Below are 15,121 nucleotides of genomic sequence, written 5' to 3'. Positions count from 1 at the left end.
GCCTTATTTGACGGGCTGATGCAATGCTAGTTTGTAATACATTCGTCGAGTTTACAGCATTTGGACCAGGATTGCCGTTGAATGACGGACCACAGGGATTGGGACACTAATTGTATTGACTCCATGGCGATTCGATTCAGAAGCTCGATGTACTATACACTCGATATCTTGACAAACAAAACATGTCTACGCAAGGCTTGGCTCATGACACCTTGGCGCGTGCGTCTGAACTTTGGTTCTTTTGACTCTTTGACTTGGCTATAACCCTTAGTTGCCGAATCGCTTGGCAACAGTCTCCCAGTTGACAACGTCCCAGATGGCGCTAAAGTACTCGGCCTTGCGGTTCTGGTACTGGAGGTAGTAGGCGTGCTCCCAGGCATCAATACCGAGGAGGGGCTCGAGGTTGCCAGTGACGGGGTCCTGGTTGGGGCGGGTGACGACGGAGAGGGTGCCCGAGGTCTTGTCCTTGACGAGCCAGGCCCAGCCGGAGCCCTGGATGCCGGCGAGGGCGGCGTTTGTCTGCTTCTTGAGGGTGTCGAAGGAGCCGAAATCCTCGTTGATGGCGGTCAGGAGCTTCCCCTCGGGCTCACCACCACCGCCCTTGCCGTTGGGGGCGAGGTTCTCCCAGAAGAGAGTGTGGTTGAGGTGACCACCGCCGTGGAAGTTGAGGAGGGGAGCCTGGGCAGCGGCAGCCTTGGCGTCGCCCTTGGCCTGGGCCTCGGCGATGGCCTCTGTGGCAGCGTTGAAGCCGTTGACGTAGGTCTGGTGGTGCTTGGAGTGGTGGAGCTCCATGATCTGGCCCGAGATGTAGGGCTCGAGGGCGCCATAGTCGTCTACAGTTTGTGTCAGTTGAGGTTCGTTGTGAGTGATTGGAGAGGCGCACAGGAGAGGTCGGGGAGAGTGGCCTTGGTGCGGACAAAGGCCATGGAGGCGAGGGGAGCGGCACGGGCCCGGAGACCGGCGCGGAGGGCGGGAGTAGTGCGGAGGAGGGCGGACGACATGGTGAAGCTATTCGGCAATTGTCAGCTCGGTTAAGATCAAGGCAATGGAAGTTGATGTAATTCGAGATAAAGTTGTAAAAGAGATTCAATTGCTTGACTAGGCCAAGACATTTAATAAATGGAGATTCGGACGTACCAATATACCAGAGAGTGGATGAATTGATGATGTAGGAGGAAGAGGGAGGGGAGGGAAAAAGAGGTATGGGCGGAAATGTCGGATTGCCGAACTGCGGGATAGCTCCCAGCACCTGTTTGGCGGGGACTTGGATGAACTCAGCTTGTCGTCATTTCTAGGGAGCTTGGGCCGCTGATGCTTGTGGCTAGAGTGTGGGATGTGGCTGCTGTGGCTTTGTAAGAGCATCAATGTGATTCAAGTGAAATGATTGCAGTCACTACTTCTATGGTCTTGTCCCATTTCCTTACTATTTTTTTTTTCTTTTTTTCATTTCGACTTGAACGCCTGACGTCTTTCAAAAATTTGTCGATATTCAACTCATCTACAGTGAAATTGGACATTTGTGTTGGATGTTGACTTGCACCATCATCATGAGATTGACGACAACCAACCTTGGAAATCCCCAAATACCGATCCACAAAAACACGTTTTCTTGCTCTTCCCCATGTAAACAGGCTAATTCCGTAAACCCAGTCCAATCGCTTCAGCTCGGGGGGGGGGGGGGGGGACCTTGCTTCCGGACTTGAGCATCTCGGACTCAAACAAGCTCGGCCTTTTACTCCAAAAGCCGAATCGCGAAACGAAACGTGCCAAGACCTCGTGTGAAATCTCGATTCGATTGATTGGAAATAGAAATCTGCTTCTTTACTGATACTCATGTTGTTGCTTGACCCGTTGCTCCGAGATAACCGCTTGTGCCGATCTCGGAGACCCGAGGTTGTTTTGCGAGGTGACGTCTTGAGATACAACGTTGAAACGTGAAAGCTCAAACAATGTCCTTTGAGAGCACGATTCCTTTACTTTCCCAACTCCCTTATATTTTATTTTGTTGACTTATCGTTTTAACCATGTAGCGACAGCTAAAGAGAGATTCTGTAAAAGCAAAAGATCCACTGATGGCTTCAAGTTGCAGCTCAGTGCCGATTAGCCAATAAGCTTACCATGATTCACAATGCCCACGGACGGATATCAATATTGGACTCTAGGGTAGGCCAACGGATCTCCCCGTCCATTAAACGGCACGGGATTATGTCATTGTCCGGCGCGTCTTCCCCTCCACTCAACGCGTCTCCAAAACTCCCATCTCCAAAGAGACAACACAATCAAGGAGACGCTTGAGAAGTCATAGCAATCATGTCGTACTACGACATAGATGCCATCCTAACGGATGCAGAAGTATACCCCCCAATAACCAGCTTCACACACTCAAAGCTCACAAAAATGCCCAGAAAGTCCCATGCCAATTCGAAATCGATGTCCCCTACCTCGGCCACCTCGACAACTCCCCCCACGGCCTAAAAGCAAACACGGCCCTAAACCTCCCTCTCTGGCTCGCAGAGATGCTCGCCCTCGCCTCGACTCCAACATCCCGCGCCCCTCTAACTCTCAACCTTCCTCCATGTCTATCCGCCATGGTACTCGCGGCTCTGAGGGCCGATCCGCGAGCTGTGCCGTTGAGGGATCAGAGCGCGCACTTTTACGGTGTGGGCGTTAGGATGCTGGATTTATTCGATGAGAAGGAGATTGCAGAGGTTTTGAGAAAGACGTTTGTTGTTAGGGCGGGAGAGGTTGGACTTCATGCTAGAAAGGCGGATGAGGGCGTTGGGGGTGATGGAGGTGAGTTTCTGAGGGGACTCGAGGAGTGGGAGAGGGCTCTGTTCAGGAGAGGCCACGATGGAGTCAAGGGAGCCAAGGAGTGGACGGAAAAGGTCAAGAAGACGTGATGAGCATAAAACAAACACGGAGGCTCAGGACAAGCACACGCCCGAGGACAAAGATACCCATGAGATGCCAGGATAGGCAGTACGCGTCCATGAAATAACTTATTAAACTTGCAAATGGATTAATTATTCGACTCAAACATCACAAAAAATCTGAAAAACTTGAGGGATAAATCGCGTGCATCTTTCAGCACGTTCTATTGCCGACTCCGACTCCTACGCCTTGAAGCCAGCCGAGGTTCCCATCCGTATAGAGGCAAAAAGGTACTCATCCATCCGCTCAGTAATGTTTCAACCGAACGACAAGACCAGGCATTTCCTCAGCATGCCCCCAGATCTAAACCCCATGTTTATATCCCCAACATCATGTACACTTCAACTCTCGATATCCAACCGCTCTAACAAGAAGACCCCTCGTCTCGAGGTGTAAAACAAACGCTGTTTCCCCATCATTTGATCCTTCCCAAGGATCCCAAAAACAAAAACGCCATGCTCAAAAGTCGAGTTGGATTCCACATGTACAGCAAGAAATGCAACCGACTCCTGTTTTTCCTCTCCCGAGAAACCCCAATACCGACCGGCCCCAATGTATCATGGTTGCGCGATGAAGCACTTTCAATCGCGCTGTGAATAAACGTATAGGTCCCGCGCCATACAATAGGCGGGACCTGGTGGCTGTCCCTTCAGGGATCGAGCCGGGTTGAGCGTAACCACCAGTTGCCAAGGGATTCGCTGAATAGTAAACCAGAGAGTAATCATCGACGCCGTGACGGTAAGAAATAAGAAAGATTCGGAGGCGAAGAAGAGAAACAGCAATCATAAAACAGGCTCCTTGAAAGTCATTAAATGTGAAGGGAAAATCGGAAAGGCCCGACCAAAGGATGGTACCCTTGATCTGGGGAAAGGCTGCTGTCCAGAGGGAAGCAGGTTGCCGAGTTCAAGATGCCAGAGTGGGCATTGTCGTATCGACCCATCTTTGACTTGAACTCAGCCGAGGGCTTTTTTTTTGTGTTTTGTTCTTTTCGCCCATCCTTATCCCTTGGTACGTTTGGTGCTCGACAATAACTCGACGTTGAGATCTAGTTCAGCGAAGCACGCCAACTGGTGGAGGTTGGAAAATATCCGTAAGGAAATAAACAAGAACGATCACCGATACTCCAGGGAACCCCAACCCCTGTCACCATCATGCCTCACGCCCACTGGACAAGGTGGGACATGTCTTGGTAGTTCGATGGGGTGATGGTGTTTGTGGACGAGAGGTTCGACCCATAGGCAGAGGAGCCCTGATCCGAGAAGGCATAGTTGTCGCTCAGAGCGACCAGGGGAGACCCATCCGAGAAGGGTGAGTATCCGAAGCTGCCGGCAGACGAGATGGGGGCCTGGATGCTGAGCTCACCGTTGGCTCCAGCCAGCATGGAGGGATCAGCACTCTCAAGGGCGATGTCGTAGGTCTCGCCATAAGGGCTCATGCTGCTGCCAGTGCTATACATCTCCATCTGGTTGGGCAGGCTAGAGCCTTCCATCTCGGCATCAACCATGTCCGAGTCATCCTCCTGATCCATGATGGGGGATTCGTTCTGGCCGACCTCGACCGTCTTCTCGACGAACCAGGCCTTGAGCTCAGACATGGGAGGCCAGTCACCACCGCCCTTGCCTCCGCGCTTCTCATCACCGTTGGCACCCTTCTTGCCTCGGGGAGTCTTAGGCTTGAAGTGTGTGCGACGGAGATGAGCGGCGGCGTTGTAATAGGCGCCATACTCCTTTCCAGAGGTGCACGCCTTACACTTAGACAAGGGGTTCACAGCCTCGACGTTGGACTTGATGCCAGCCAGCGCTGGGTCACGGCAAACAAACTTCTTGACGATGCCCTCATGCTTGGCGTTGATGTGCCGGCGAAGCTCATGGTCACCACGGAAGCCATCTGGATGCTCATTGCACTGGGTGCAGTGAACCTTGGGGTGCTTGGGTCGCTGATAGCTACTCTTGTTCACAGCCACCTTGGCCTCCTTCTTGGCAGCAGTCGAGTTGGCTTCGGCCTTGGTCGTCTCCTCCTTGGGCTTGGGGGCAAGATGAAGGGTCTTGGCGGACTGCAAAACACGAACTCGGGCCTCTGCGGCTCTGCGCTCTAGGTTGGAAGCATTCGATCGCACACTTGAGATACTTGTGTTGGAGGCAGATCGCTCCATGTCGGCGGACTCTGGTGACGACAAGAGTGAGTTCTTGTTGGCGACTGCCCACTGCTGAGTAGCAGTGGAGGAAAGATTGGCGCCGAGGCCGATGAGATCATGCTCAGGTGTGTACTGCTTGCTGGTGGGGTAAAGGTTGCTTGAGCTGGGAGAAAGATCCGGAGCAACGAGCCCGTCGATGTGAGACTGCGATGATTCCATGGCGGCCATGGGAACCCCAAAATTGTCCAGGGCGCTGTTTTGGCGTGTCAAAGGACTCGGGGCCTCGGTGACAGAGGGACCGGAGATCATTGAAGGACACGCCGATGAGAGGGGGTAGCTGCACGGCACATTGGAGGAGGAAAGGCTTGACGAGAGGCTCGAGAAGGCACTTGTGGAGGCCATGTTGTATGGGAAGTTTGAGAAGTTCGAGTCAAACTGCTGCGAGCTTTGGGGGATCTCGGTGTACATCTCCAAGAAGTCGCCAGGGTCCATGCCAATGCTGAGAGTTTGGTTCTCCTGGACGCTGGGCAGTCGTTCAGTTGCGCCATGGAGGGACTGGTTGGCGGGCTCATCTTGAGAAGCGCAGAAGCGACCGATGGACGGGTTGAGAGGAGCGATGCGGTTCCCAGTTTGTGAAAAGGGCATGGGAGACTCGGACTGAGCAGACATGCTTCGGCTCATGGGGACTGTAGCGCTCGCTGACTGCTGCGAGTATGCTCTCCGCTCGCGCCTGTGAGCCTGGAGGTTGGCATTGCGTTCCTAAGGTGTGTCAGAGGGTGGGCATGGCGATACGTCAGGGTGTGTTCCATACCGTGATGGCACTCTTTATTTGTTGTGTGGGATAGCTAACGGAAGACTTGCTACGAGAGAGACCACTACTTCGTGCACTTGAGCTGCCGTAGCTGGGAAGCTGATAGCCCTGGGCCAGCGAGTACCCGTAGTTCTGGGCGAAGTGATTTAGGGTTGAAGGATCTCCTCTGAACTGATCCTGCACCAACTGCTCGAGGTTGCTATTCCGTTCGGTGAGGAGCTGCACCCGACGTTGTAGCTCCTCGACATTGGTGTTGTCTAAATTCATCTTTGTATTGATGTCAAGTTGCACGCGGGATGATGGACGATGCAAGCGAACAAGATGTGCGAGGCGAGAAGAGCGCAAGATAGGATAACCTTGACAGGCTCACGATGCGATAGTCGCTGGTGTAAGCCGGACGTTGGACGATGGGGTAGCTGCGTCAAAAGTGGGCAGCCTTGCTAACCTGTGGATGAATGGCGAACAAGTAAAAAGCTGAGGCGGACGAGAGTATCAGGAACTGAGGACAGATCTAAGGCTCACGTTGGTCGCGGTTGGAAAAGTGGGATATGTGAGTCGAGAAAGACGACGGAGAAGGGAAGGACAAGAACAAGAGCGTGAACGAAGATGCGGACGGGATGGAGGATTAATACGTGAGCCGGGATGGAGAGAACAGGCGGCCCAGTCGTTCTGACGAGGCTTCCAATACCCACCCTCGAGCAGGGGTGAGCAGGGATGGTGGAACTGGGCGGTAGCTGCGGTGTGTGGACTCGTACTGTAGAAAGGATCTTGGTGGGTGGGCTAATTAAGGTGTAGCATGCTGTACTGGACCTGTACAGCAGAGACCGACCGACCGCGGGTCCCGGGCGTGTGTGGGCGTGTGACGATGATGTAGCGTGCGTCTTGGGTGGTGTGTTTCGAGGGAATGAGAAGGGGATTCGTTCGCTCGAGGAGTCTTGTTGGTGATTGCTGGCGAGCTGAGTTATGGATGTCGTCCAGTGGCCTGACGGAGGGAGAGACGTTGATAATAAATGAACTGCACGCGACGAATGACAGGCTTGAAGGCAGATTCTTGACAAGTGCACGTTGAAGATGTTGATGCAGGGCCGCTAGCTAGGTAATGTACTGTATCCGTAGATGGCCTGGTTTGGTGTTTGAGATGCAGATTGAAATAAAGATGAAAATGACCTTGAAGACGTGGGATGAGACAGGAATGGGGCCCATCCCATGGGACCTGGGCGAGAGATGGGAAAGAGCCCCCAAACCCAAGACCAAGCCCGGCCAAGGTGGACGCGTGACGACACCTCAGCAAAGAGTCCGCCCGTTGACAACACCTCAGTGGACGCATGGCTTCACCTCCAGGGGGTCCACCCGCTAACAAACGTCCTCTCCAAAGCCAAAACGGTCGCTGGAGGTCGGCATGTTCGGTGCCCGTTGAGTGCTGTAAGCTCCGTGCCTCCAGCTGGCAGAAGAGGTCTCCTTACCGGTGAAAGGTCGACCCACTAATAAAACACCCCGGGTAAAGTTGTCTCAATCCAAAAAAAGAGCCCCCGACAGAAAAGAAAAGAAAAAGGGCCAACTCCAAGAGCAAAACATCCCTGTCGGCTGACGCCCGGCTACAGAGTGGAGTCCTGATGACGCTCATTGGATGTTTCAAGCCGTCCCTCGAAAGCGGGTTGGCTGGCTCCTTGCCCTGGTCTGGTCTGCTGCGACCACTACAACCTTTTTACTCGTCTCGCTCTCGGTTTGCGCGTACAGCCAGCCCAAGCCCAACTCTATTCGAAGACGACGAAACGGGTTGAAACGAGGAGGCTTCTTAGGGGCGTAAGAGGCTGAGTCGGGCTGTGTACTGTAGGTACTCGTTTGCCTGCTTGCTATGACTCTTGTGTTTGTGTGTGATACAAGGGCAAAACGCAACATGTTGTGCATCTCGATGGGAAAACAAGAGTCTAGGACTCGCTCTGGGTGAGACATAACGGCAAGCCGCAGATTTCTGACACCTCACGATCCATCCCCAACTCCCGACCGCCATCTCTCATTCCTGGTAGCTGGCTACGTAATTAGCGGCGGCATCAGTCGTCATTCTCGATACGGGCGGTGGCTTGTACAGTCAAAGAGAAAAGAACCCCAGCCAGCCTCAGCCCAAACGACAACACAAAGAAGCAATGTTGAGAACAGTTACAACCCACCCTCCCTTGGGAACTGAGTGGACTTGCATGACGTCCGTCCAATACAGCATGCAGCCCGCCAACAGCAGAAATCGGCAGCAAAAAGCAACGACAACTCAAGGAGCGGTGCGTGGCCTGGGGCATTTCTTGGTTCTTGGGGGAGATCCATGATCCATTGCGAGATGGATGTCATGGATCGCCCACTCACACAGTGGGCATGGCAGAGGCCAACGAGGAGCGGGCACTGGGCGGGCGCCAGGGGGGCACCGACACCAGAAAGCGCCTCCAAACGCCAAACCGAGTAATTCAACGTGTCCATCATGGGATGGGGGAGAGACTACTTCTTCTTGCGCCTGCATAACACGCAGCAGCGCAGCAACACACGGGAGTGAGTGAGTGAGACTGCTGCTGCGACAGATAGTTACGAGAGCGGTTACGAGACGGCGTCATATCATGCGCGAGCCCGCTAAAATCTTGACCGGCTGCACCCTCTCTGCCAGGTGCTGTTGTCAGTTCCCGTCTTGGTATTGTTCAGTAGGAATGAAAGCTAGGTCTTGAAGATACAAGGGATATTGCTTGGTGGTCCGTATAATCACCGATGGGGTTTCTTGGTTCGATTGCGCCGTATTTTGTGGTGTAGCTATTTTCAGCCCTGTAGGAAGCACTGAGCAGACAATCTCGTAGGCGAGACCAGCAGCCTACCAACACTAGGGAACCGGCGATGCTGATCACCATTTTCCCTGGCATCTATTTGCTGGGCATTCCAGATCCGGTGCCAAGTGCCGCCTCTCTCACTCTTCGCTTACTGAAAAATGACCCAAGCCCCCGGGTTCAACAGCCATTCGACTTCCACCGGGCGTTGCAAAAGTGCAGATAAACTCGACCCCTTGATTCGTCTTTACCGCAGCTGAACATCAGATGTGCAGTCCTCAACAGAGATGCCATCACCAAGAGTCTGAAAACGTGCTCTGCCTCCACCTCCAACTCCAACGGGTTATATCCCTGCCGGACCTAACACCCACGCTCCATCTCATTTGCACCCACCTCCCTAGCAAAAACGAGGCAATCAACGAGACGGGGCACCCAGCGATTGGCTCTCGAGCGCGGTCAGGTTGGCCCACCGCATCTCGATTGGCTCCCGCTGTCGCATAGAGTGAGGCGGACGGCGCCATGCTAGCAAGTGTGACTCCTCCCCCCTTCTCCAGACCGAGCCAACCTAATCAGATCCTCTGTCGTTTTTCTGCTTCACACCATCTTCTTTTTTTGACTGCTTCGTTTGTGTTGTGTTGGCCTCGAGAGAAATAACCTCATGCTCTCGGGGAACTCGGGTCCCCTTGCTCAAACGATGCCGATCTCATCGTGTCCTGGACTAGGTCCGACTTGTCTAGACTCTTCGATCTTCATGACGGGACAGGCATGATCCAAGCTTCTCAATCCCTCGACCGAGTCCAATGTCGCGAGGGTTTCGCCCAGGCCCTGTGTCATGCAGTCGAGTACACATGCAGCTACTGTACGAGTTTCTTCTGACTCGAACATGAAAAAAGCTTGGCTTGGCTGTAATTACCTCGTCCTGCGCGTGTTTTTGTCCCTAACCCAGGAACAGAAGTTGTCTGTCTGCTGCGTTGTCGACTTATGCTAGCTATTGCAACCATCACGACCGCTGTCTTGATGCCGGGCACCCGGGCGTCTGCAACCTTGAGAGTTGCTTGCAACCCTCCCCGCGGAAGCTCGTCCGGATCAACAGCCCCGATTCATCCCCTTCTCGGAATCCGTAGATATCCTCAATCCTCCGAAGACGTTGATGTTTAGCTGCGGCAGATAGCATCTCCCGAGCTACCTGAGCTTGTTGGTTGGACTCTCAGAGACAAAAGTTCCACTTTCCACTGCCCCGTTGCCTCGTTTCCTTGCGGTGATCATGCAGTCTCGACCTCTACCATGCCCGTTTCAACTCGAATATTTCGCAGATCATTTACGGAACCGGTCCACCAGCTCCTGGGTCTTTGATCCCGTGCCCGTGCGGTGTCGCTTCAGCCGCCCGCGCGCACGTGTGAAGGGAACGCAATGCAGACCTTGGCCACACACCGCGCTTGATTGTGTGTTTGCTTACGACGTCTTGATACCTTGCGTGTCGATCCGCGGCTTGGGCAGAACACGTGCGACACCTTTGACAGACGCATGTCTCGGTAGCGCTAAGCTGGGCGGCACCTCTTGATAGGCATCTATGCCTTTAACACCGAGTCTGGGAATGACAACTATTAGCGAGCAATGCGGGAAACACTAGTCTGCTTTCTCGTCACCTGACTGCAAGTTGTCAGTTGTCTAATTCACAGTTGTGATTATCTCGCAGCTCCAGTCAGCCACCCTACACATCCACATTTGTCTTGTGAATCCCACAGTTGATTGCCTTTTACAATGCCACAATCAGTTGCCTAACACACTTGCAAATATGCGGGACACTGTAGGGAAACCCTGGCTCGAAATGATTAAGCAAAGTCGAACGGCTTGTAACTGTTACATAGCTGCATGAAGGAGTTTTGTAATGCCTTTGGCAAGCCCTAACAAGCGTCAACTAGGGCTGATGTCTAAATGATGAACCATGGCTCGACAAACCACTGTCGGCAGTCTATGCTTCTCGGGTTCGGCAGCCAAACGGGACACATCCGTCAACGCCGGGATCCCCTTGGGATGCTTCTCCAACATCATGCCATGATAAGCGCCTAGCGTTCTGCTAGAGCCATATCTTGGGAGTCACGCAGACTCAGCAATGGCCAGCACCCACAGACGCCATTTCCAACTTGGTAGGCACCTCGCCGCAATCGTCGTCCGAGCTCGGGTCTAGCGGCCCGGCGATGAGATCGAAGCAACACATCGTGGATCTCCTCAATCACCGGGTCCAGGACCCTTTTGTCTGCCGACTCGGGGGTGCCCACCTGGACCCGGAGGTGGCAAACTGCCCACCGAGACACGTGTAGTGCTCCGAAGAGCTCTCCTGGCGACTGGCTCCCCTCCCGGAACGGGGATGTTCCTGGCAGCGGCATGTGCCGATAACAGGCCCTTTTGAGTACCATCGAGCCATGTTGGGCTCTGGTTACAGATTTAAAGCTGTTGACTTGAGACGAACCTTGCACACCGAGGAGCCAACATCTTGTCTCCTCAATACGGCATCCAGGAGAGGAGACAACCAGCATTTGGGTAAGGAGATGAGTTATGAGGTAATAGTCAGCTGCTTGGTTGTATCCTCCAATTTAGACAGTAATTATTATTAGGTACTCATCTCGCATCGGCGGCAATGCCGACTCGGCCCCTCTTAATCTCCTAGGCTCCGTAGTGTCAGTCCGTTAGAAGTGGAATTGTCCGGCGTCGTGCTCGGGGGCCCTGGAGAACATAGCGCCGTCCAAAGCCGGAGAAATCGCCGGACAGTCGCTTCCCTTACCTGACACCGGCGAAACTTCGGAAAACTGGTGCTTCGCAAGATGACGCCTTGCTTCAGCCAATCGAAACCCCACAGCTCGGCCCATCATGACACCTCTCTCACTAACTCTTGGCACGCCGACTAAGCGGCGTGGTTGACGTGACCTTCTCATCTCCTTGAGCTCTATGTGAGCTATTCACGGCACATTACGGCACAATGCGCCGGTTCAACTTGGCACTCCTGGCTGTGATCCAGCTTGCTCGAGCTCGTTCCCCGAGCTTTAGCATCCACGAGGATCTGTTGACGTATCCTCAGGTAAGCCATCCCGGGATGCCGAGGGGTTGACTGATGCTCATCGTTGGCAGTTTGAGGTCATCTTTGCCGACGACTACATCTCTGAGAAGGACGCCAATTCCATATTGGAACAGAGTGTCCAGCATTCCACCTACTCGGCCGACTTTGCGCAATCTACCCTCCAGCAGGTCCGAGAGGCCAACGAGCGCGACAATGGCGGGACCAACGAAGGCGAAACAGGCCCGTCGCATACATACGAGCTGATGAAGCTTCCTCCTCACCAATACCTATGCTCCATCCCCGTCATACAGCCCCCGGCGCCCGAGAACAAGACTGCCAACGAGCTCGCCAAGGCCGAGGAGGCACGCGAGCTCAGTCGTGCGACTGCGAGTGGATGGGAGCTTCTGGGACAATTAGAGAATTCATGCCTCTACTTTATGTCAGGATGGTGGAGCTACAGCTTCTGCAATAACCGAGAGATTGTTCAGTTCCACGCACTTCCTTCCATACCCAACGGACAGCCTCCTAAGCGCGACCCGAACACGGCTCAGTTTGTCCTGGGACGGACACCTACGATTCCCCACAATGCGGCGTATCAGGCTAAGAAGAATGGCCAGGATGAGCCGGCCCCGGCGGAACTGCAGGTCAAGGGCGACCAGCGATACCTGATTCAGCGACTGGAGGGAGGAACCATCTGCGATTTGACAGGACGGGAGCGTACCATCGAAGTCCAGTATCACTGTGTACCAGGCATGAAGAGCGATCGAATCGGCTGGATCAAGGAGGTGACAATTTGCGCTTACCTCATGGTGGTGAACACCCCGCGCCTTTGCAACGATGTCGCTTTCCTGCCCCCCGAGGAGACGAGGGCGAACCCCATTACTTGTAAACTCATCGTTGGAGAGAACGATACTCCTCCTTTGCTGGACCAGACCGCACCCGTTGAGGTACCCATCGCTCAGGAAGCGAAGCAGCAAGAAGGCTCAACCGCCCAAGACGAGCCTCCCGCGAAGGAGCAGGTCAACATCGGTGGCGTTATTGTCGGCGCCCGGAACGTCCTCTCTTTTGCCGACGAAGCTGGAAAGCCGCCTGCCAAGCTCGCTCCTCCTCAGAGCTACTTTGCCAACACGGATACGGATGCTGAGCGCTTTATCGAAGTGGTGGCCTCTGGAAAGTCTGCCGAGGAAGGTGGCGAGTCTAAGGTTCTCGGCAACCCGGAGCTTGAGAGGTTGGACCTGCAGCCTAGCGTGGTGAAGGACATGGCGGAGCGAATGAAGAAGATGGCAGGAAAGCATGGTTGGAAGCTGGAGCTCGTGGAGCTACCGGGCGGTGACAAGGAGCTGAGAGGCTATATCGACGCGGATGAGGATGAGCTGGCCAAGGACAAGGCTCAGAGGAAGCAGGAAGCGGCCGCAGGAAAACAGGAGGAAAAGAAGGTTGCCGAAGGGCAGGGCGAGGTGAAGAGTGAGAAGAGCGAAGAGAAGGATGGGAAGCAGCAGAAAAAGAGTGAGGAGAAGGCCGAGGAGAAGAAGGGGGCGGAGGGAAGCCAGGAGGAATTCTTCCAGAAGCAGGAGCTGTGATTGAGTAGACCTTGTTAGGCGTTATGGTATGGGTTATTGATAGCATGAATACACATTACACAGGTATATGTATATTGTACGCAGATTCGACTTTCATTTCTTCGATACCCATCTGTTGTTATCGTCAAAGAGCCATACACTCACTTGGTCTCTTATGTGATGACTCTCCTTCATAGACAGTCCACATTCATCCCCTGACCATTCGCGGAGCTTGTCAGATGAACTTGCTTGATCTGGACACTGGCCTTGGTCTCTGTTGCGATGAGATCCAAGCTTGGCGGTGATCTCTTTGATGGTTGAAGGTGAAGGGTTATGATGAGGGCGACTTGCTGGAGACCAGTTCGGGAGTCACGGAGAGAGGTGAAACTCATGCATATTTCACTTGATGGGTGAATGAAGCGATTTCCATGGAACCCAAGGCTCGCGTAAAGCTCTTGTTGGTTCACTCCTCTCATAGATAGAGTTATGGGCACGACACCTAAATAGAACGTGGTTTCTCATGGACTGTACTGACACGACGCTCAATCCCGCACGACGACGTACCCGAGCTGCCTGGGACATCGAGTATCCCTGACATTGTGAGGCTTGGGTTTAGGTTCTTGAGTTCTCGGTATCAGAAGACGCAGTCAGAGTGGTGAGCATAGCCATGAAGTTCTCGCTCCGTTTGTGCAAATCCCCTGCATGTCATAGAATATTGAGCCCCTTGTTGAACGTCAGATGGGCATTGTCATATATCGCAGCTCGCCCATTGTTGCACCTTGCTTGATCCAACTAGTGGATAATCCCAGCCAGTTCAGAGTAGAAGTATCAAGGCAAATTTGCTAGAGAAATGCGTTTGCCCCTGCCCATGATGGCATGGCTTTGGTGTGATCAGCATGAGGCAGACCGGTGTTGAACAGAAAGTCAAGTGCCAAGGATTGTGAACAGTGAACTGTTTGTGACAACCTGCTAGAGATATTCTCCATGTATACTGATTGTAGTATCTTGGAATGAGGAACGGAGACCACGGTCTTGAACGGAGAGAAAGGATGCATTATGTGGACGTAGGCAGTGAAGGCACCTGGGCAGCCTAGTAGCACCATGGCAACTCAGCCCTCCCTGATACATGATTGAGACTCAAATGATTGATCATGTTCAATTTGAGAAAAGCCTAAGAGGTGTGTGGCTTGCCACATCGTGCCCCCGCTCTAAACCACAACTTCACCTGGGCCTGACTGACCTTTTGCTCTTACGCCCTCCGATCTCTCAACCGGTTTGACTTCCCAATGGCTAGGCAATGATGCTTTAGCTTCCCCATACCTTCTTGTCATCCTAGCTGGAGTTTTAGACTACATTGGGAAGTATAGCTCTTGATACGTAGGTAATTGGACTCGTCATAGGGTAGGACATATCTGCACAGCGGCTCTAGGGGTGACGAGGGATCAATGACGTTTGCTCTGTCGGATACCCACCGCTGTTTTCTCAATGTTGATATCACCAGTCATTGCTCATCTCCTGAAGGCCCTTTCCTTGACGAGTTCACGCAACCTATCGTGGAGTGACAAGCTGCCACGGTATGGATGGTCGCCCATTATTTTGCAAAGTCTAAGTTGGGAGACAAATTCACCAAGAAGACAAGGTCATGGCATGAATGAGTGATAACGGTGATCAGATCTTGACACACCAGTTAGGTTTCTTGGTGCGACAGGATTGCGTAGAAAGTCACACCACAATCATGATATCAAGAATGAAGGTAAAATTCTCCCACGCTTATTGGTCGAATAGCATAGGCGATGTTGTGCAGACAGGCCTGGAAGCACGGCGATAGATCTG

General features: G+C 53.3%; 5 protein-coding genes across 5 annotated transcripts; 2 read left to right on the top strand and 3 right to left on the bottom strand.

The window, feature by feature from the left end:
* Positions 1-100: 100 nt before the first annotated feature.
* On the bottom strand, positions 101-1,152 carry NECHADRAFT_63133 (uncharacterized protein). Its single transcript, XM_003048340.1, has 3 exons — positions 1,138-1,152; positions 884-1,008; positions 101-833 (listed from the first exon to the last, which is right to left on the bottom strand). Exons 2-3 carry the CDS (start codon positions 999-1,001, stop codon positions 268-270), a joined length of 684 nt encoding a protein of 227 aa, XP_003048386.1. The 5' UTR covers positions 1,002-1,008; positions 1,138-1,152; the 3' UTR covers positions 101-267.
* Positions 1,153-2,310: 1,158 nt separating this feature from the next.
* On the top strand, positions 2,311-2,900 carry NECHADRAFT_84154 (uncharacterized protein; the record flags this gene model as incomplete). Its single annotated transcript, XM_003048529.1, has 2 exons — positions 2,311-2,352; positions 2,406-2,900. The coding sequence occupies 2 exons, from the start codon at positions 2,311-2,313 to the stop codon at positions 2,898-2,900; spliced, it is 537 nt and encodes a 178-aa protein (XP_003048575.1).
* A 1,187-nt stretch (positions 2,901-4,087) lies between these two features.
* On the bottom strand, positions 4,088-6,143 carry NECHADRAFT_105158 (uncharacterized protein; the record flags this gene model as incomplete). Its single annotated transcript, XM_003048339.1, has 2 exons — positions 4,088-5,803; positions 5,877-6,143. The coding sequence occupies 2 exons, from the start codon at positions 6,141-6,143 to the stop codon at positions 4,088-4,090; spliced, it is 1,983 nt and encodes a 660-aa protein (XP_003048385.1).
* A 5,444-nt stretch (positions 6,144-11,587) lies between these two features.
* On the top strand, positions 11,588-13,309 carry NECHADRAFT_71397 (uncharacterized protein; the record flags this gene model as incomplete). Its single annotated transcript, XM_003048528.1, has 2 exons — positions 11,588-11,750; positions 11,801-13,309. The coding sequence occupies exons 1-2, from the start codon at positions 11,652-11,654 to the stop codon at positions 13,307-13,309; spliced, it is 1,608 nt and encodes a 535-aa protein (XP_003048574.1). The 5' UTR covers positions 11,588-11,651.
* Positions 13,310-13,479: 170 nt separating this feature from the next.
* Positions 13,480-13,886, bottom strand: NECHADRAFT_84151 (uncharacterized protein; the record flags this gene model as incomplete). The annotated part of the gene is made up of 2 exons (XM_003048338.1): positions 13,480-13,787; positions 13,853-13,886. 2 exons carry the CDS (start codon positions 13,884-13,886, stop codon positions 13,480-13,482), a joined length of 342 nt encoding a protein of 113 aa, XP_003048384.1.
* Between the last annotated feature and the right edge of the window lie 1,235 nt (positions 13,887-15,121).

This window comes from Fusarium vanettenii (assembly GCF_000151355.1).
Source record: "Fusarium vanettenii 77-13-4 chromosome 8 genomic scaffold NECHAsca_11_chr8_3_0, whole genome shotgun sequence".
Classification (NCBI taxonomy): domain Eukaryota; kingdom Fungi; phylum Ascomycota; class Sordariomycetes; order Hypocreales; family Nectriaceae; genus Fusarium; species Fusarium vanettenii.
This window is presented reverse-complemented; position numbering and strand designations above follow the sequence as displayed.